Consider the following 20,892-nt stretch of genomic DNA (forward strand, 5'->3'; position numbering starts at 1 on the left):
CCCCCTCACAGTCGTCATGAAGGGCAAAATTAGCCGTATAGACCAAAAGCACAATTTGTACCAGACTGTAAACATGCGTTTTTCTGCTGTGAAGTTGGGCGTTTTAACATGGGGCTCAATGAGATTCTGCTCCCTTCTGTAGCCTGTCCCTAGTGGCCAGTCAATGACCTGTAGTTTAAGTCACTTCTGTATTGGCTTCGAGAGAAACTGCGGGAGATTGCTGCTTTGTGTTCAGTCTATAGGTTTCTTCACAAAGTGACATCGCCATCTACTGGCCTGGCATGAATAATACAGCGCTTTAAGTTGATCTTGTGGGTCTGTGTGAATGGAAAAGTTATGACAGCATTGTCGTCTCTACACGAAAAACTTATTTTTTTTTCTTCTTTTTTTCCGTTTTTTGTATATTGTTGTCGTGTAAACATAACCTTAAATAAAAAGGCAATATGACAAATTATAACTTGTCAATATAGACTTTTGACATCAATGACTTGGTATGCCATATTTTTTAAAGGGGTCATGAACTGGCTTTTTAAAAAATTGTTCAACTTGTGTGAGGTCAACTTATGACATTTGCGTGGTTTTTACATTCAAAAACATCATAATGAATAAGTAATAGGCTATTTTCTGCCCTGGTTGTGAGCCTCTCTCCTGGAACGCTCTGTTTTTATTGGCGTGTCACACTGAAGACTTGGAAGCAAACGCCCACTGCTGATTGGATAACAGTTTTGCATAATAATGAGTTTCAGCGACCCTGTGAGTGCACGTGAGGAATTGTTTTGAAAACTTCCAATGTGGAGAAACGGCAACCGAAATGATTCGCCCACAGGGTTTGCAAAATATCTTTATCAAACAAACACATTGATTTCTCTCTCATCCACCAGCAATTAATATGAATGTTATTTTTTATTACTTGGCCCGCCCGATCGGTGGATATATATTAGCGAACCGCACATCACTAACACACACACACACACACACACACACACACACACACACACACACACACACACACACACACACACACACACACACACACACACACACACACACCTTTAGAGTTTAAAGACTCCATTTGTCCATTGTTTATTTCTAAAGAAACACGACAATGTATAAAAGGCTCCATTACCTTGTAATAGAAGAGAAATTACCGTATAGACCCAAGGAGAAGCTCGCAGGCAATCTTTTGCTGTCTATGAGGCAATCGGGGGGACGTGGAGGCATAAAGTCCGATAAAGTCAACGGAGAAGCATGGGGAGAAGCCCATAGAGAGCCAAAAGCTTTTCAACAACGTGATTCAGATTTCACTTTGCACAACTACTAGAAGATTTGCAACTTTCAGACTGGTTGCTCACGTCACATCTACGTCGTCAAGCTCATTCTGAGGCTGCGCAGTACATCAGCCATCAGGAAGTGAGTGCTTCTAATTTACTTCACTTTTCCCCGTCAAAGCTTATGGAGTCGCTGTGTCCATTTCTTTTACTGTCTATGAAAAAAACATGTTTTACTCACATAAGTGTGTTGCACCGTTCATGTCAGATCCAATATAGAAGGCAAGCATGTGTTTTAATCTCAATATGTCTGCAAATCCAGTCTCGACCTGTGTCTTGTTTACAAATGAATCTGTGGTTAAATGAACATACGTGCAATGTCTTTCCCACGTGAGCTGGAACATCATTAAAAATAAAGTTCAACCACACATTTCCTAATATTAGAACCCAAAGGAAGCTTATGCAGCGACTGTGTTCGTCCACAACCAGGCACAGCGCAATATCTTGCTATCTTCTGCATTTTTATTGCCGATCCGTTTGGCTCCACGAGTCGGTGGGCGGGGCTACAGAATCAGGCGTATATATTTATCTGTTGAGGCGGCGTTTCACCACATGTCAAGGGTTGGCATATTCTGAGATCTCTCGTTTGCTGGGCCTGGTGTCGATAAAAGCTTTTCTTTGACTAACAAGGAAGCTTTCAGCTCTGAAACTTGCAGGATATTATTATATCACGATTAACTTTTATATATCAAAGGCTCAAGGGAAAGTTGATTTCTCAATTCATCACCCCTTTAACTTAAATGATGACAGTATCGCAATAAAAAGAAACCAAAGTGTCTATTCACACCAAGTGCAAATAGCGTGCCTTGTTGGCAAGTGCTATTCACACTAGCTCTACCTAACAATTCCTGGTTGGGACAAACTAGACACAAAAAAAAAAATGCAAACATTTCAACGTCTTCAATGGTGCAGTCAGTAAAGCGTAAGGTTTAAGGATCTTGGTTTTGATGCGATCGACCCGGATTCGAATCCACCTTTTGCAGAGCTAGATCTTATCTTTTCCCATCACAAATTAAATCGGAAAGGCTTTTACTTTCAATAAAAATTTATTAGGTAGGGGTAGGTGTAGGGATGGCTTTTATTGTCCCATTAAGGCGGCATCCATTTAATGATTTTAATAAATATAATAATTTACACTCCATGTTATTGCATCCTGTTAATGTACAACAATACTGAGGTGCAAATAGTGTATCTCTCAAAATAAAGTAGGCCTTTAAATAGCATCTTATTACTATTTACACATATTGCAAAGAACTGCTACTTTTACATGATTTGAATTAAATATATCATGATTTTAGACATGATATGGAAGCTTGTTTCCGTGACAGAATGAAACATTTTAAAAGATAATTGCGACTTTTTTCCCTCAGAATTGCATTAGTTAGTAACTGCGAGTTATAAAGTCAATATTGCGCGATATAAAGTCGCAATTCTGAGAAAAGGTCAGACTTGTGAGATGTAAACTCACCTTAACTTTTTTATTTTGTGGCGTGAAACAAGCTTCCATAACATAATCGTGACATTTCGTCAATTGTGACTTTGATGTCAATTCTTTGTCATGATTATGATTTACTAAAGCATGATTTTGTTTTTTGGACATTTAAGCTGCTACATTTAAAGTCCCAGTGAACCGGAAGTTGCAACCGACTTTATTTCAGGGATTTGACGTATTTCCGAGAGAAACGGAATACTAAATGAGCAGAACAGAGGGCGTGGTTTGTTTTTTCCTCCCTGTGACCTGATTGAATATAGAAACGTAGGCGTTTCATTCAGAAAACGCACCTCCTCGCCATCTCTGTTTATTAGCTCGCGGGCAGCAGACTGTCAGTTGGATGGGCGTGTTTAATGATGGCATGTCGGTGTCGAAGCCCAAGCCGTCAAACAGACGTCATCAAAAAAGGCCTACCAATGTAGAGGGGAGGAGCATTTTCAGATTCTGATTAAAGATTACGAAGCCAAATAATTTTTTGATGCGGATTGACTTGCACGGATGGATTGTTCACCACAAAACTAGCAATTTGCGCTAACTAAGTAAATATGGTCAATTTTGATTTCACGAGGACTTTAAACAGCCCAGTCTCTGAACCATCAATGTAGCTTCCACAAGAAAAAATTTAACATTTGTGTATAAGTGAAGACATACCTTTAGTTTCTGTGATTGTCTCTCTCATCTCAGACAGCTGTTGGTGTACCACAGAATTTAACAACTTATTTATGAAACACGTGATTGACATTCCCATAATTATTCAGATTCAGCAGCACTGAGTAAAGGAGTGACAAACGTATTTAGTTTTTGAGGCGGAAGCAGTATTTGTTTGGAACTGGAATCAGAGCATCTCCAAAACTGCAGCTCTTGTGGGATGTTCCCGGTCTGCAGTGGTCAGTGTCTATCAAAAGTGCTCCAAGGAAGAACAGTGGAGAACCAGCGAAAGGGTCATGGGCGGCCAAGGCTCATTGATGCACGTGGGGAGCGAAGGCTGGCCCGTGTGGTCCGATCAAACAGACGAGCTACTGGAGCTCAAACTGCTCAAGAAGTTAATGCTGGTTCTGATAGAAAGGTGTCAGAATACACAGAGCATCTCAGTTTGTTGTGTATGGGGACCAGTCAGGGAGCCCATGCTGACCCCAGTCCAAGCACCAAGAGTGGCCCGTGAGCATCAGAACTGGACCACAGAGCAATGGAAGAAGGTGGCCTGGTCTGATGAATCACGTTTTCTTTTACATCATGTGAATGGCCGGGTGCGTCTCTTACCTGGGGAACACATGGCACCAGGATGCACTATGGCAGGGGTGTCCGAACACGGTCCTGGAGGGCCACTGTCCTGCAGAGTTTAGCTCCAGCTTGCCTCAACACACCTGCCTAGACGTTTCTAGAATGCCTAGTAAGACCTTGATTAGCTGGTTCAGGTGTGTTTAATTGGGGTTGGAGCTAAACTTTGCAGGACAGTGGCCCTCCAATCGAGCATCTGTGGGATGTGCTGAAGAACAAACAAGTCCGATCCATGGAGGCTCCACCTCGCAACTTACAGGAGTCAGGGCTGTTTTGACAGCAAAAGGGGGACCAACACAATATTAGGAAGCTGGTCGTCATAATGTTAAGTTTTTCCTTTGAAAAAGTAAGGGGTTACTCTTACTTTTTCTGTTTAAGTAATGTAGGTACAGTTACAGCTGATGTAACTGCAATTAATACTGTAGACTACAGAACAATTCTATATATAACAAAGAATTTTATTCATCATTATATCTCGTGTTTAACGCAAAAAATTTGTTTTTTTTTATGTAACTCTCCATTTTAATATGTTGGCCAGCTCAAAAATAATGCATTTTAGATTTATTTTAAAGAATTAAAAATATACACAACCCCGTATTGTTCAACTGATCGAGGTTGGATTTAGAATAATTTTTAGAGAGAGTAATTGGTACAGTAATCGTTTTTTATGCATCTTTTTCAAAATGTGATCACATCCACCCCGTGAAGTGAAAAATCCAGTGCGCACAAAAATGGTGAATTGCAGAACAAGGGCTCTGAAGCGCAACGGCATCCTTCAGACACCAGGAGGCGCAGTGGAGCACAGACTGCCATCCGTGCTCAAGTACAACTGTTGTTTTACAGCACATTTGTTACAATTAAACGGTGAATTGCATTTCAAATTTAATGGTACAATTTGGCAAATTTAACTGGCACATTCACCTCTTCCTTAAAGCGAATCAGACAAATTAAATCATAAACACATCCATAAATCCTAAATGGCCCTTCTAAAGAACTGTAAACTACTGGCTGTATGGTGAAAGCTGACAGTCGGATGCAAAATGTAAGTATTCAGGCAAACGAACAGCCGAAAAAGAGATGTCCGAGAACACAAGTCATCAGAAGCATTGTGTCTGTTGCACACAGTTTATTTAACAATATGGTATATAAGTACGAAACAAGATCTTAACCAGTTTATACAGCGATCTCAATCTTTTTTCCTTTTTATTTACAGAATGTCATCAAGCTGCATGATTTACATTAAAGAATCGTTCACCTTCAATTCAAGTTTCATGAGGAGAAAAAAAAACAAGAGGTTGACTGAAGAACTCTTTGAACAAATCAGCAGTCAGACGAAGCTCCGGCCTCATACGCGAGGCGGAGGGGACATCATCGATGTTTCAGAGATCAAACGAGAAAACAGGAACATCTTCCTACATCTTAAAGAGACAACTACTGAATCCAGGCCAATAAATAAACGCATTTGGGCACCTTGAAAAATAAGAGCAACTTTTCACCATTTGCTCGCGTGTTCGTGTTTGTGTGTACGTGTGTGTGTGTGTGTGCAGTAGCCAAGCTCCTTTCTGTACAAATGAATACAGGTCCTCTGTACAAACTCCACAGTTTGGAGAGAAAAAGGCGGCGCGTCCTTTTCCAAACCTGGTAAATGTGAATACGTATCAGACAGGAATGAGGATTGATCCTGATCCTAATTCCACACCAATTATCTTACAGTCCCTAAACACGCACACACACTCACAACAAAAACAAAAAAAATTCAGTTTGCAAACATACAAAATGAAAGTCTTCAATAATAAAATCAAATATTTTGCCTTGAGAAAATTCCATTTAAAAAGTCCATAAGCTCAAAACAACCCCCTCCCCAAAAACAACAAAAAAAAACAAAACAATTAAAAATGTAACTCCTTAGGGACCAGGGCTGAATTTCGGCCGGTCCGACAAACCCCTCCTAGAAACGAACAAAAGAAAAAACCTTTGTGATTCTGCTCTTTAAACAGTAATTTCAATCCCTCCAATAAGGAAGAAAAAGCAGTCCATTGGTTGTGTAAACCTATTACAGTCTGTCGTCTTTCACTTCCCGCGTACAAAACACGCCTCTCTCCTTGACGAACGTCTCTTAATGCTACAATCCCTCCACGAACTTCTCTAGCGTGTCACCCGTGGTGTCCCCGACCATACTCAAGTCGTTGTTTAGCCCTCCACGGTTTGGCGTGTTCAACTGCGGAAGCATTGCACTCTGTTCAGGTGTGCACAGGTGAGCCTGGTCCATGGAGCCCTGCATGGCCCCCGCTAGGCTAGGGTGTAGGGGCGAGGGCTGGGGCTGCATGCGAGGGGACGGGCTGGAATGTGGCGGCTGTTGGGAGGGGGGACGGGGCGATTGCACGGGGGCAGGCGACCTCACTTGGTTGCCCAGTGCGTTGGCCATGGCCTGTCCGGGCAGGTGAGCTCCCTGCGGCTGTCCTGCAAGCATGTGGGGTTGGGGACTCATGGAAGCGGCCTGGGCCGGCGAGCCCATTTGCTGCTTCAGCAACTGCTGCTGTTGCTGCTGCTGTAGCATGCGCTGTTGCAGCATGTTCTGCTGGGCGTCCATACTCATGCCAGGCTGGCCCATCTGAGCCATGGGTGCCATTTGACCCATGGGCCCTGCGCCGCCCTGCATGGCCATCTGCTGCTGCATGCGGATTTGCGAGTAGCTGGCTGCGCTTTGAGGCTGCGGGAATCTCCCTTGTCCTGGAGGGATTGCGCCCTGTTGCTGCTGCATCTGACGCATCAGTTGCCGGCGGAACAGCTGCTGGTTTCCGTTGTGTGCAGCGTTCATCATTTGTCCCTGGGAACTGAGGGCAGCCATGGCCTGGGTTGGGGCGGGCTGCGGCTGCTGAGGGGGCATGACGGGTCTCTGCACGGGGCCGGTTTGCATCGCAGCCATGTTCTGCATTCCCGGCTGACCTGCGAGCATAGCCTGCGGGTTCTGCTGCTGCGGTTGGCTGGCTTGGTATTTAGCCGTCCGCTGTTTGATGAATGCGGCCATGAGGTGCGGGTTCGACTTGAGGATGTTGAGGACCTGCTGTTGCTGCTGAGGGGAACTTGGCGATTTTAACGTGCGCAGCAGGTCCTGCAGCGCGCCTGGAGCAATGCTGCTGGTCACGCCTCTCTGCTGTATGCTTTGTTGCTGGGGGGCCTGTGGCTGCACCTGCTGGGGAGGCATGACAGCCTGCATTTGCCGCGGCTGCTGCTGCTGCTGCTGTTGATGCTGCATCAGGGCGCGCTGTATCATCTGCGCCTGTTGGGGCGTCTGCGCCACCTGAGACTGCTGTGGAGGCATGGCCATTTGCTGCTGGGGCACTTGCTGCGTTGGAGGTGCCTGCGGATTCTGCATGGACCCTTGCATCCCAGGTGGCCACTGGCCAGGCTGCATGTTCTGAACCATCTGAGGACCTCGAGGGCCCATCATCTGCATGGGAGACATCATGCGAGGTTGGTTCATTGGCATGCCGTTCATATTCATTCTATACTCTTGCTGTTGTTGTTGTTGTTGCTGCTGCTGTTGTTGTTGTTGCTGCTGCTGCTGTTGTTGTTGCTGCTGCTGCTGCTTCACTTTGGTCATCATCTCTATTTGTTGCGCAACCTTCAAAGCCTGCTGCTGCTGTGGAGAGGGCTGCGGCTGTTGTTGAGGAGGCATGGGCAGGGGAGACTGCTGCTGGGGCAGAGGCGAGGACTGCGGCCCTGGTTTACCCTGGGGCCCTGGTGTTGTAGGTTGGCTAGGGAAGGCTTGCACCATTGCGGCCACATTCTGATGCGTCTGTTGGGGCTGGTTGGGTAAAGACTGCGAGGCCTGGGGTGTGTTAGGCTGCTGCAGCTGCTGAGAGTTGGGCGTCCCCGGACCTCCTGAGGTAGTTGGGGAGGGCAGACTCGGAGGCATTCCTCTGCCCTGCATGAGTGCCATACGCCGCCGCATCATCTGCGCCTGCTGCAGTCGCTGCTGAATCTGCTGCTGTCGCAGCTTGTGCTTGATATTGAGACAGAAGGGCACGGGGCACTTGTTCTCCTGGCAGTGCTTGGCGTGGTAGCAGCACAATGCGATGAGTTGCTTGCAAACAGGGCAGCCACCGTTGGTCTTGCGCTTGCAGCCCTTGGTATGCTGCACCACTCTCTTCATCTTCTGACAAGATGGAAGAGAACAGTTGGCGTTGCGGCACTGGCAGGCATGCACCAGCGACTGAATGCAGCGCTGGATGCTGAGGCGTCGACTCTCCTGCGGGCTCTTGTTGGCCTCGCCGCCCTGGTTGTTGCTGTCGTCGTCTAGGCCCAAACCCCACTTCACCATATGGTGCTCGTGGCCCTTGGAGTTGTAGCAGTTAATGCATAGATCAAAGTCCTGAAAGAAATCAGAAGAAGAATTGATATTGTTTTCTGGATAATCACAGTATATAATATCCATTTAATGCTGCACGGCTGAAGCCGGTATATTGGGCGTCATATTTATAGTTATAGCTTTCCTGTAGCTCAAACAATAGAGCATGGCGCTAGCAATGCCAAGGTCATGGGTTCGATTCCCAGGGAAAGCAAGAACTGACAAAATTTTAAATGTGTACCTTGAATGCAATGTAAGTCGCTTTGGATAAAATTAATTTAATGTAAATGTAGTTGTTCTAGAGCAGGGGTAGGCAAGTTCAGTCCTAGAGAGCCGTTGTCCTGCAGAGTTTAGCTCCAACCCTAATCAAACACACCTGGACAAGCTCATCAGTGTCTTCAGGATTACTAAAGCTACAGGCAGGTGAGGGTTTTTCAGGGTTTGAGTCAAACTCTGCAGGACAGCGGCTCTCTAGCACCGAACTTGCCTACCCTATCCTACAGCAAGGTTCGCTCCTTGCAAGTCTAGTTTTTAAAAACGACCCGAGTAGCAAAAAATGGCAACAGTAACCCAACTGATCTGTCAAAGCCACAAAGAAAAGACTGACCTCGCAAACGGTGCAATGCCAGCGGGTCTCTACGTGGTGCTTGCACTCGTTGCAGGTGTACACAAATCGGTCTTGGCCCTGATTGTGTAGCTCCACCAGCATGCACATACTGCTCCATTTGCAGCGGCGCAGGGAACTGAACTCCCAGTGCTTGTCCCGGGCCAGTGTCAGGAAGGCATCACGGCCGTCCATCAGATCGCAGGCCAACAGCGGGTCAGGGTCCATGATCGGTGGCAGGGTGTTGACCGCTGGACCAGCTTGGAGGTGAATCACGAAGAAGACCTGGATTTTTACGAAGTAAGAGGAGATCTGGTCAGCACTTTTGAGTGAAAATAAGGGTATTCAAGTAAAAAAAAAAAAAAGGACTCAATGAGTCTAGTCCAACCTCTTTGTGCTTCTCCATTGTTGCATATAGCTTCTGGGATAGATCATTAGCTACATTCGGCATCCCAGGCTTCTTTTTGTTGGCGCGGCTCACGCTGCTCTTGTTTTTGTTGGTCTTTTTATTGTTCTTCTTTTTGGCGTTCTTGCTGTCAGCTGGGGTTCCCTGCGGAAATGCAAGACATTTTTTTATTTTTTATTTTAAAAATGGTAACAGACTACACTAAATACTCATTTCACACCATTTGGCACTCTGACTAACCTCTGTTGTCTCAGTGGAGGCTGTATTCTCCTCCTTCTTCCTTTCCTCCTCCTCCTGTTCCAGCTCTTTGATGCTTTCCTCCAGGACATTGGGCCAAAAATCACCTTCGAAATAGGGCAGCTCATTGGCACTTGTAAGACGGTCCTCTGTGGCCTGCTTAAATATGTCCTGCATAACACAAATGAGACATTTTGTGAGTCCTATCTGTGACGGTACGATGTTAACCCATTATGAATGAAAACTAACAGAGCGCAAATCCATTCAAATACAAATTCAGGCCATCAGCATACCTTATAGTCCTGAAGGATTCTTTCTGCAAACGCTTTGTCCAGCATTTTGCGGTACCACTCCTGGAGTCTTTTAGGCTTGGGAATCTTTTGATCAGGAGGGTGACAGTGGAAGATGTAGTCATCCCCTTCACTAGGTGGGCAGGCCCAGATATGACCAGTCACGTATCTGTAGGTGGGAAAATCAAATTCATTAGGGCATAAAATGGTCAAGTGAAAAAAAATCTGCTTTTTGTTGGACAAAAGCTTACGAATGGCTTATTTAGAGTGGATTTGTCATGGAGAAAGCATATATTGTAACACCAAAACCCATTACACATATCTTCAAAGATGCATGTTTAACTTAATCAAGGTGGTACAACTTACCCAAGTTTCTTAACATACTCCAAATAGCCAATGAGGATTTCATGGTAAACTGCAGTTCTAAGCAACCGAGGCTTGAAGAAGTGAATACTGTCAAGATATGATATGTATACCCGTCTGGAAAAAGGAGAAAAACAAGACGATCAGTGCCTGTGTTAAGACGATGCATTATTTTCTTCGACAGACCAGTATTCGCATTATACCTGGTGTTAGGAAAGGGACATTCAGATCCATATTCCTGGACGTGCATGCCAAAGAAACACACATCCACTCCATCAATCTCCTCAAATGCAAAAAGTGCTTTGGTTCTGTAGGGAAAGGTTTCTGACATCTCTCCCGAGTCAACAAACCTGCAGAAAAATGATGCGAAACGTGAAAAATTTGTTTGATTGAACCACCCGCTACATTTTTTGACAGTCAAATGCTGGATTCGTATTCATTATCCGTGACGTTACCTGGATTTCATCCCAGGTTTGACCTCCACGTTCTTATCAGAGCTGGCGACCACCCGCACAAACACCTCTCCGGCCTCTGGGTGATTCTGCCTTTTCAAGTACTTATTCACTCGATCCTCGATGTACGATCCCAACCGCGTGGTTTGTAACCCTGATCAGAAATACACAGTTCCTTCACTCTGCAATAAACAGTGACCGAGAGGCAAGCAGGCACATACTTCAAAGGCACTCACTTTTAGCAGAGAACTTGTTTTCCTTTCTCGATTTTCCTGACTTCTTCAGGCAGTTGTCACAGATGAAACTGTTACAGGAGGGAGAGACAAACAGCAGCTGTAGCGATCACGTCATGACATGCTAAACTTCAGGAGAACTGGCGGGTAAGATGCTCACCCTGATGGCCAGATGACGTCATAATGCAGTGCGCAGATTTGATGCATCTTCCGACCACAGTCTTTACATTCAACAAAGCTGTTAGACAGAGGAAGGTGTTAAAAAACATTTTTGACAAGCGTGATGTGTAACATTTTAGAATAAAGATCCAATGTGTTAATATTAGTTAATGATGTACCAATGAGCAATGAACTTATACAGCATTTATTAATCTCTGTTAATGTTATTTTACAGTGTCTGTTACGCATGTTACATGTAGTTACAATAGTAATTACTATAAATTGTGCTTAATTACATGCAACCAACCTAAACCATACCCTAACCCTATAATTTGTATTACTCAGTACTTACATGTAAAAATACACTAACACAGCCACCTTAAAAAATGGTAACACTTTATTTTAAGGTGTCATTGTTACAGTGTAATTATACACTTAAGTAATGAGTAATATTAAATAACATGTTCTTACTATAGGGTTAGGGTAGGATTAGGGTTAGTTGCATGTAACTATGCATAATTTACTATGGTAAGTACTAGGGCTGTCACTAACGATTATTCTGGTAATCGAGTAATCTATCGATTATTCTGACAATTAATCAGATATTTTTCGTGGACCCAAGCAAACAATAGCCATTAAAATGACTTCAAAATACATATAACAATGAGGCAATAATATTTGGTTCAAATAAAGTTTTAAAAGCCAATAATCTTATGGTTTATAGAATCATATTATGTACATTATGCATTATAACAAATGCCTACAGAGGGTGCAAACTAGGGTTGTAACGATATTCAAACCGAAACAAGAAACCGTGATACACCACCCACGGTTCGAAACTGCAATCCTCTCATGTCGAACCGAACGTGCCGCACCTCCTGCTGCCCCAGCCCAGCTCTCACTTCACCGTATGCCACAATTTTTTCTTCCTTGATATTTGATTAAATAGTATTTAGTACACTTTTAACAACTAACAAGAGCTGTACTTTTTACTAAATATTATAATAATATTATTTACTAAATAAACACTAACTAAGTGCATATGATAAGTGCATAAGTCATATGATTCATTAACAGCCCATGTTGGTATTGTGTATTTGCCATGGTAACTGTTGTTTCCATAACCCCAAAATGCCACTTTATTTTCACTTTATTTTGTAAATAAATAATAAATTATTTTGGTGGCTACTATATTGTGTTACAAAAACTGCTATTTAAAAGCTTTAACTTGTAGGTTTATTCATTCATCAGTATTAGTCATATTCATACAATTTATACGTTTAAGTAGGCTAAAGTGGGACATTACTTGTGTGTGGTCATTAATTTTTGTTGAATAAATTAGCTTTTGTTTTGTTTTTTAACTAGTCTAGACTAGTCTACAGTGGAGGCATTTATTTCATTTTAGTTTACTCAGGCTTGCTAACTGCTCTAAACAAAACGTGAAGCTGAGCCAGTGTATAAAGTTAATAAGTTAAATTATTGTTGTTGTTATTATTATTAGATTAAAAGTGGATAGTGTTATTATTGCTGGTTCGCTGCTATGAACCCTGACCCACAGCAAACAGAACCGAACCGTGGCTCCAAAACCGCGATGTGAACCGAGCCGTGGCATTGGTGTATCGTTACACCCCTAGCGCAAACGGTCTGGTGATTGTTGTTTCACTTTACAGCAGATCAAATCCTTTTTCAATATTGGCCAAACGTCATTTAATTCAAATGTTCACTTTTGATATTTAATATTTGCCAACTTCTTTACAATAGAAATACTACAGCTGTTGTAATTTCTTGAACAAGAATATGTGGACAACCAAGACATGCAAACTCGGAGTGAGCGTTTAGACTTTTATTTTGAAATTACGATGAACAGTTTCTATTTAAACATAACATATAAACATAAAATGATGTATTCTCCTGTGTTGGCGTAGGTTTATAAATGATTTACATTACAAATATGATAAAATTGCATTTCCCAGACGAACGTTATAAGCAACCCAAACTCACAGCATATTCAGAGATGTAGTTTGAGGCGCGCTACACGAAAGTGAATGATAACAGTTCATGTGGAGCATAACATATAACTGACACGAATGTAAATAAATATTAAACCTGCAGCCGCAGGGCATATATTTATTTCATTGAATCACAGGCTTTGTAAATTCACAACAGCACCATGCTATCGTATGGCTTTAAACGGTTTTAATATATCGTGCAGCCTTAGAAAATGGCCTAATAATGCGGTTCATGGATTCTCATCCGTGGAATGCGCCACTTCTGGTATTTTGCAGGTTACTCGACACGGTTTAATTGCAATCAAGGATTTTTTTAAATCGATTACTCAAATTTATTCGAGGAATCGTTACAGCCCTAGTAAGTACATGTAACATATGTAACAAGGACACTGTAAAATAAACTAACCAAATGTTAGTTATTTTATTTTTATAGCACATTTAAAAACAAGTTGGCCAAAGTGCTTTCCATTAAAACACTATTCCAACAGCATACATAACAAAATACAAAAACATTAAAGACCAAACCAAAAAATTATTAAAAAACAAGACAACAGTAACACAAGGTACAATCAACTGCTAGCTCAACCATAAGCCTGGGCAAGTAAATGCGCCCTTAAACGTGATTTTACCCAATGTAGTAAAACATCTTATATCCAGAGGCGGGGTGCATGTTCATATTAGTTCATTGTTAACTAATGTTAACAGATAGATATTAAAAAACGTATTAGTAAATGTTGAGATTAACAAGAAATTCTGTAGAAGTATTGTTCATTATTACTTCTACTTACTCCTCAACCACCATCGATGTATTTCATGTGACTTGAGAATTAAACATACCTATCATACCACTCACTACATAATGCATTTTTTTAATTAAATGTGCAAATGCATTGAGCAAAAATGTCATTTCTTCAACATTGTTGATAAATAACTTTTATTTCAGGAAGTGGCACTCACTCAAGTTATTTTATATTTTAATGCAATATTGCAATATGATCAAAGTAAGATGAATCATAGTTGATTGTGCTTCTGGTTCACTTATCACACTTTATTTGTATACATTAGTCATATGCATTAGAATACATATTGTTGCAATAAAGATGCATAGTCTAAAACAACACATTAAAAGCATTAAAATGACTTACGGCTCAGGGTCCAACATGTCATTTTTCTTCTTCTCGAACTGCTCCTTTGATATCATACTGCAGAGAGACGAACAGGACACATTCTACATCGCATCTTTATTCATGTACAGCTCATTCTTTAGGAGTAATTGTGCGATTTAATAGAAGCAAAACCTCAAAGCTTTCTGGGCGACAGAAGATACATACGTCTGCGGCTGCGCTGGGTCGTCTCCCAGGGTGACACTGTCGCCCTGGATCTCGTTGAAGCACTTCTCGCAGAAGTGATACCTGTCGGCAACAAGGCCATATTTGGGTGAACTGGAGCCAGCACACAAGAGCACAGGCAAACCGGCACACGGAGAGCAGCACAAGAGCGCAGAACGTGGGGTCGTGCAGAGATATGACACACATAAGACATGCCGAGGCAGACCACAGGTTAGCATTCAACTCACAAATGAATGTTAAATCAAAACATGATGGATAGCGACAGGATGGCATGTCTTTTCATGCACTAGAGAGTAGCTACATGACTGACCACAGGTCTTAAGAATAAGTTATAAGCACAAAAGTGCTACAAGACAATGTGATGGAGATGAGAAACATGGAAAAGTGATGCACTAGAGCATTTTCAGGCATTCTATTTCTTAATATTATGACAATTGACAACATTTTCAGGATTTACACAAATACTAATGGGCTGGTAAGCAAAGATCTAGTGCCCGGTTGCATAAAGCACCTTAAGTGTAATTTTCCCTTAAGTTTGCCCTTATGTTTCCCTTAAACCTAAGGGTGTTGCAGCCGGTTGCATAAAGCACCTTAAGTGTAATTTTCCCTGAAGTTCGCCCTTATGTTTCCCTTAAACCAAAGGGTGTTGCAGAAAAAACCTTTAAGTGTTACTAAAGGGTTTCTTTAAGTGAAACGTCATAAAACCTTAGAATTCCCCTTAAATGCTGTTTTTTCACTTAAGTAATCCCTTAAAAAGCGTTAAGTGTTGCATAAAACCCCTTAACGGTCATTTCCCCAAGTATAACTTAAGGTTTGGAAATCGTAACCTTAAGAGTAACGCGGACAAAAATAAGACGACATGGCTGAATTTATGGAACCAGCTGAAGATCATTATGTGCCAAGAAGAATTTTTAGGGATAGGGAGAACCCTTTGGACCATCTTAGCGATGAAAAATTGCTGCAAGAATACCGATTTGACCGTCACACATCGCAACCACTGTGACACTGAACACTTGCAGTCATGCGTACATTTCTGAATGAGATTAAGAAAAACTCACATAATTAAAGTCGTCGTTTGACATTATAACAAGTCATTAAGTCTTTTAACTTATATGTTTCATATAATAGAACCGAAGCTATAGATTGTGAATTTAAACATTTCTCTTTTACCAGCGGCAAAAGTTAGGAGGACTAGCCGAGGTGAGGCTGTTCCAGGCGGGTTACATGAGCGCGAGCTCCCTGTGATCGCCGGGATCTCACAACATTTTTAAATAGGCACTATCTTTATAAATAAACCACAGATTTGAGCTTTAAACTACATTCTCGACTGAACAACTCTTAAAACGACATTTCGTGACACAATAACAGTAGTATTTTTCGATTTTGCGGCCGCGCACAACCACTATGAAAAGCGCAAAAGGACGCGCATCAATTTCGCTTCAAACGCTTGCTTTATACGCGTGTCCATCTCGCTTTGGACGTGCAAATGCATTCAAAGTTCAAGCGTCAAACTAAACGCGAATTTGACGCTTTATTCACGTTTGGTGTGAACGCAGCATTAGTGTTAGTGTTTTGCGTATCTATGGCAACAAGACTTTTATAACGTTAATCCAGGATCGCTGTCGTGAAACACTTAAATGTTTCCCTTACCTAAGAGAACCGTTTAAGAGATTATATGCAACACCCTTAAGTTATTCTCTTAGGTAAGGGGAAATCGGCCCTTAAGTATCATACTTGAGGGAAAAACTTAAGGTGCTCTATGCAACCGGGCATAGGCCTGTAAACAGACAGATTTAAATCCATCAACGACTGATCAAAGTATTATCACTGCGCAATTCAGCAAGACGCTTAACCTTTGAACTTGCTTTTATGACTCTGTTTATAAGGTGCAAACTACATGGAGACAACTGAGCACTAAACACCACAAGCCTGATCTCAGTGCATCACACTCCCGTTTGGAAACTCATTCAACTACACCTCATTTCTCACACCATTGGTTACCTGTTTTGGTAGCTATAATATGTGCCGTCTCTGGAGATGGTGCAGAGCTGTTTGCCATAGCAGCAAAGCGTCTGAGGTGAAAACTCGTACTGTGGAGACAGAAAAAGATATTCTGTGAAGTTCAACCACTGCTATTCTAGCATTATTCATGCATGAAGTGATGTTACAGATGTTTTACAGCTGTTTTATTTAAAAAACGTTGAAACAAACATTTACAACGATGATTAAATGCTGTATTGTTAAATCATGTAGTTTACTAATGTTAACAAATGAAAAATGTTACCTATATTTCTTTAATTATTAGGCACGTTGATTTTCTGATCTGATTTTTTTCCAGGCACATTTGACCAATTCCAAACCACATTAATCTTAATAACTACTATTAATTTAGTATTTAATCATTTATAAGTGATATATAATTGTTCATAAAGGCTGGAAATGAAAAATACCTTATATTCAGGTGTGCAGAATTATTAGTCAAGTTTTCTTTTACAGATAAAATGAGCCAAAAAAGAGATTCAACTCAGACTGAAAAGTCCAAAATTATCAAATGCCCACGAGGAGGAGGACACAATACTAGACATTACAGTTAAGGCATGACCATTGGACAGTCAAATGCTCAATGGGTCAGCAGGGTCAGCCAAAAGCATGTGGCGAAGAAAAGACACGTCTTAAGAATCCAACTGCACGTTTTAACTGTTCACCTATTAGCAAAATAGGGCTGCAACTCACGATTATTTTGATAATCGATTAATCGGTTGATTATTTTTTTTAATCTAAAAATTATTAAATATTAAAAAAGTATATTTAATTAAATTAATCTATGACTTTAATGTTATTCCACATCCTGGCAAGTGCTATCCTCCAAACAATGTGCAATATAAAGACCATGAAAACAAATATAGTGACTATCTATGCAGCACATAAGCAAAAAAAGGGTTAAAATACAAACATTACATTCTAATCCAAAAAACGACAGATTGCTTACCATATTAAAGCAGAAGTTAAAATGACTAAATTAAAAATGGTTAACTTGTACAAGGTATGAGGAACACACAAACAATAATCCTTTTACTGCTACTGCTCTCAAAAATATGATTACTTGTGTTGCATGTAGAATTTTAAACCTACACCATTTCTAACAACAAAAATAATGTAGAATTATTGCACTGCTGCTCTACTGCGCTCTGTCAGTTCGAAGCGCATATTGACCCACCGCTCGTTCACTGAGGTGTGTGAAGTTTAACGAGACTTGCTTGTTGTCAAAATATGCAAAAATGGAAATACTCACAGGACTTTCTAACATTTAAGCCGAAAGTCTACTTTTAATATTTAAGGGTGCTTAAATATTCACACTTCACACTTGGTTCGATTGCCTGGACCAAACCCGGGTTCGATTGCTCCCCCTGCCCCCGCTGGACTGTGTTAATATTATATTATTTGGGTCCGAACCGGGTGCGTTTGCGTCATCAAAACAGCAGCAGTTTACCCGTTGCTCACCTCACTTTTATATTTTTGTTTTTGAACCGTTGGTTTTGTTTCTAAAGCTTCAGTACGTAATGGCACTTGCGTCTCTCTGCCGCGAATGTACTGCAAATGCTCTAAAGAACGCTGAAGACGAGCAGAAAAGACATCTAAAGCTCTCTGCTTGCAGTACGTCAGTAAGGAAAATGAGTGAGACTCACAAACACATTTTTATCAAATCATACATCATTAATCAGGGTTTCAGCAGGTTTCACCAAGTCAAATTTAAGACTTTTTGAGACCTTTTTAAGACCATTATGAATGAAATTTAAGACCTATAAAAGCAAATGCAGTCACAAAATTACTTGCAAAGAAAATGTATTTATTAATTTACTTATTTATTTATTTAAATTTGCACTTCCTCATAGCTCAATCCCGCCAGGATTTCGCAACTTTCTTTCCTGATTTTTGAGATCAAAATTACTGAATTTGTGGTGGCAATTTCCAGAAATGTGCATTTTTTTCATAATTAGGACACCACATTTACCATATTACGTGTTACGTTAGATGCACAATAGTCACGCATGACAAAAGAACAAACAAAATACATAAATCTTGTTTATTTTGGTTTATGAATAATGCAGGATCTCATAAAAATGCATGTTGATTTTTCGTTGTATTTAGTAAATCGCAGAAACACGAAACTGGAGGACTATTAGCTGAAGAATAAAATCCGTTTCATGTGTCTGTGGTACAATCTGAAAGAGATTCCAATAACACGAAAGCTGATTGTATAAGCTGCACGTTGGTCTCATTTGTAGTTGTAATGCAGCAAATTATATCTGGACTAGCAAAAGGAAGAACTACAACACCACATTCTAAAAACACACTAAAAATAAAAAACACATTCTAAAGTCCTGCAGGATTTCAATGAGCATTAGGAGGTAGTAGCGTTACATGGACGTAGGAAAATTAAGACCTGTTTAAAACGATTTAAGACCTAGAACAGAATACTTCAGCAAACTTTAAGACTTTTTAAAGCCCAAAATTTAGATTTTGATATTCTAGACTTTTTTAGACCCCGTGGACACCTTGTTAATAGAGGTTCACTTCCACGATTTAGTACGACTGCATTCACATCTGCAGCCAACCATATCGGAGTTCACATGAACTGAACCCCAGACACCACCCTTTTTAAGCGGACTCGGGTATGAACCGAGTTTGGAAGACAGCGTTCACATCATCCAAACAAACCGAACTCTGACGTCAGTTGACCTATCGGTAAGCCCCTCCCCTTGAACGCAGATGAGCCAATAGCAGTTGAGTATCAGTTGCGCCGGGACCGGAACTCGGACATCTTTAGGTTTCAGCGCCATAGAGAAACATTGGAAAATCTGAAGCTCTCATCGGTTTGATGGTGTTTATGCTACAAAAATGCTAAAATGTCGTGCCTGAGGTACTGTAACACTGACTCCAGGGATCCTGAGAGGATTTTGTGTTTGTCATACTCTCGTTAAGTTACGATTAAAGTCCCTGCTAACATACAAACCGAAATAACTAACTGTTCTCACGTCATGTAACACTGTAACGTTAGGTCAAAACCACAAAGGTCTACATTTCAGTGCCTCTCCATATTAAACTGGTTATATGTAAATTAATTTAATTTTAGATATGTTTAAGGTCTACATTATCTGTCCCACGAAGGAGGACTCCTATTTTGATGGGTATTATAGTCTACAGGTAGTGAAAGGGAGAGCTTGCACGCAGTTTATCGGAGTTGTTTTGCAGATCATACAAAGTTTACCAGTTATTAACTGCACCCTCGAAAAGGCATACGGTCTGTGTATATGTTTGTTTACTGTTAGTTGTATGAGTGTTTTTGTGTAGTTTGCTGTGTATGTTAATGGTAATGCAACGGAGAGAGAGGGAGTTTGTGAATGAGACGTTAATGCGCACTTCTTATGCTTTGTTTGTTCAGCTCTTACGATGATTTTTTGGGAGTGAAAAAGGACATAATAAACTTGAAACCATCAGTAAAGTCTGGCCATCATTCGGACGGGGTATACGCTACATTCTGTGTCCAAAAACATCTCAGGATAAGGTTTTCACACTGACGACTGTCATTGTAAGATATAGCAACTCCGTTTGTTTGTGCGAGTCAGCAACAGTAACTAAGGGGGGCGGGGTTTACCGATAGGTCAATTCAACCCGGGTGTGCACCAAAACTGCTAGTGTGAAAGCACCCTAAGCGCACGTGAGCGTATGCACACAGTCGAATGCACAGCAGTTACAACCCATGTAAATACTGCAAAAAAATAAAAGCGTTCAGTACGTGCATACTCTTCTGATGACGAAATTCGCAACACTGTACGCTGACCCTCGCATTCGCGTAAAAAGTGAAGTATACTCTGTGTCCACCGCTATTTTCCATATGCGTTGTCCACAGAAATGAGTTATTTACTACCGTAAAAAGTGACGTGACTGATGGATGGTTTCCGTTAGTTGTCGCCTATTTTAATCAATTATAATTGATTGTATCGATTAGCTGTTGCAGCCCTAAAGCAAACCACTCTTTCCTGAATGGAGAAGCTCCAGTTCTCACCTTGCGCCCGCAGCAGTAACCCAGACCCTGCATGACAGGGTCAATCTCCAGCTCGAACACCTCAGCCAGCTTCGAGCAGTACTTGTACACTCGAGATGTTTTGCGGTTGTAGAGCCAGGCGTTGTTGAACATCAGCCAGATGTCGTCGACATACTGCCAGGGTTCCTGGTACTGCCCGGTGTCCAGCTTCCTCTTGATGGTGGAAAGGTCAATCGGGTTCTTTACAATGTCAAAATAGTCCTGAAGAAACAAGATCAAATACGTGGTGATTATC

At 41.5% G+C, this 20,892-nt stretch overlaps 1 protein-coding gene across 3 annotated transcripts in view; it reads right to left on the bottom strand.

Annotated features, from left to right (window-relative positions):
- Positions 1–5,195: 5,195 nt before the first annotated feature.
- The window catches only part of crebbpb (CREB binding lysine acetyltransferase b), a 90,123-nt gene continuing 74,426 nt past the window's right edge, over positions 5,196–20,892 (bottom strand). For 2 of the 3 annotated variants that reach the window (XM_079828582.1, XM_079828580.1), the window contains 14 exons: positions 20,619–20,858; positions 16,553–16,641; positions 14,534–14,614; positions 14,348–14,404; positions 11,195–11,272; positions 11,038–11,105; positions 10,805–10,955; positions 10,553–10,699; positions 10,353–10,466; positions 9,990–10,155; positions 9,700–9,867; positions 9,442–9,603; positions 9,057–9,338; positions 5,196–8,473 (listed from right to left, as the gene is read on the bottom strand). In XM_079828582.1, coding sequence (XP_079684708.1) covers positions 6,221–8,473; positions 9,057–9,338; positions 9,442–9,603; positions 9,700–9,867; positions 9,990–10,155; positions 10,353–10,466; positions 10,553–10,699; positions 10,805–10,955; positions 11,038–11,105; positions 11,195–11,272; positions 14,348–14,404; positions 14,534–14,614; positions 16,553–16,641; positions 20,619–20,858 — 4,056 coding nt within the window. In that variant the 3' untranslated portion in view covers positions 5,196–6,220. Of the gene's footprint in view, positions 8,474–9,056; positions 9,339–9,441; positions 9,604–9,699; positions 9,868–9,989; positions 10,156–10,352; positions 10,467–10,552; positions 10,700–10,804; positions 10,956–11,037; positions 11,106–11,194; positions 11,273–14,347; positions 14,405–14,500; positions 14,615–16,552; positions 16,642–20,618; positions 20,859–20,892 lie in introns of all 3 variants that reach the window. The other variant, XM_079828581.1, reaches the window with a different exon arrangement.

The sequence above is a fragment of the Gobio gobio genome, assembly GCF_949357685.1.
Source record: "Gobio gobio genome assembly, chromosome: 1".
Taxonomy (NCBI): domain Eukaryota; kingdom Metazoa; phylum Chordata; class Actinopteri; order Cypriniformes; family Gobionidae; genus Gobio; species Gobio gobio.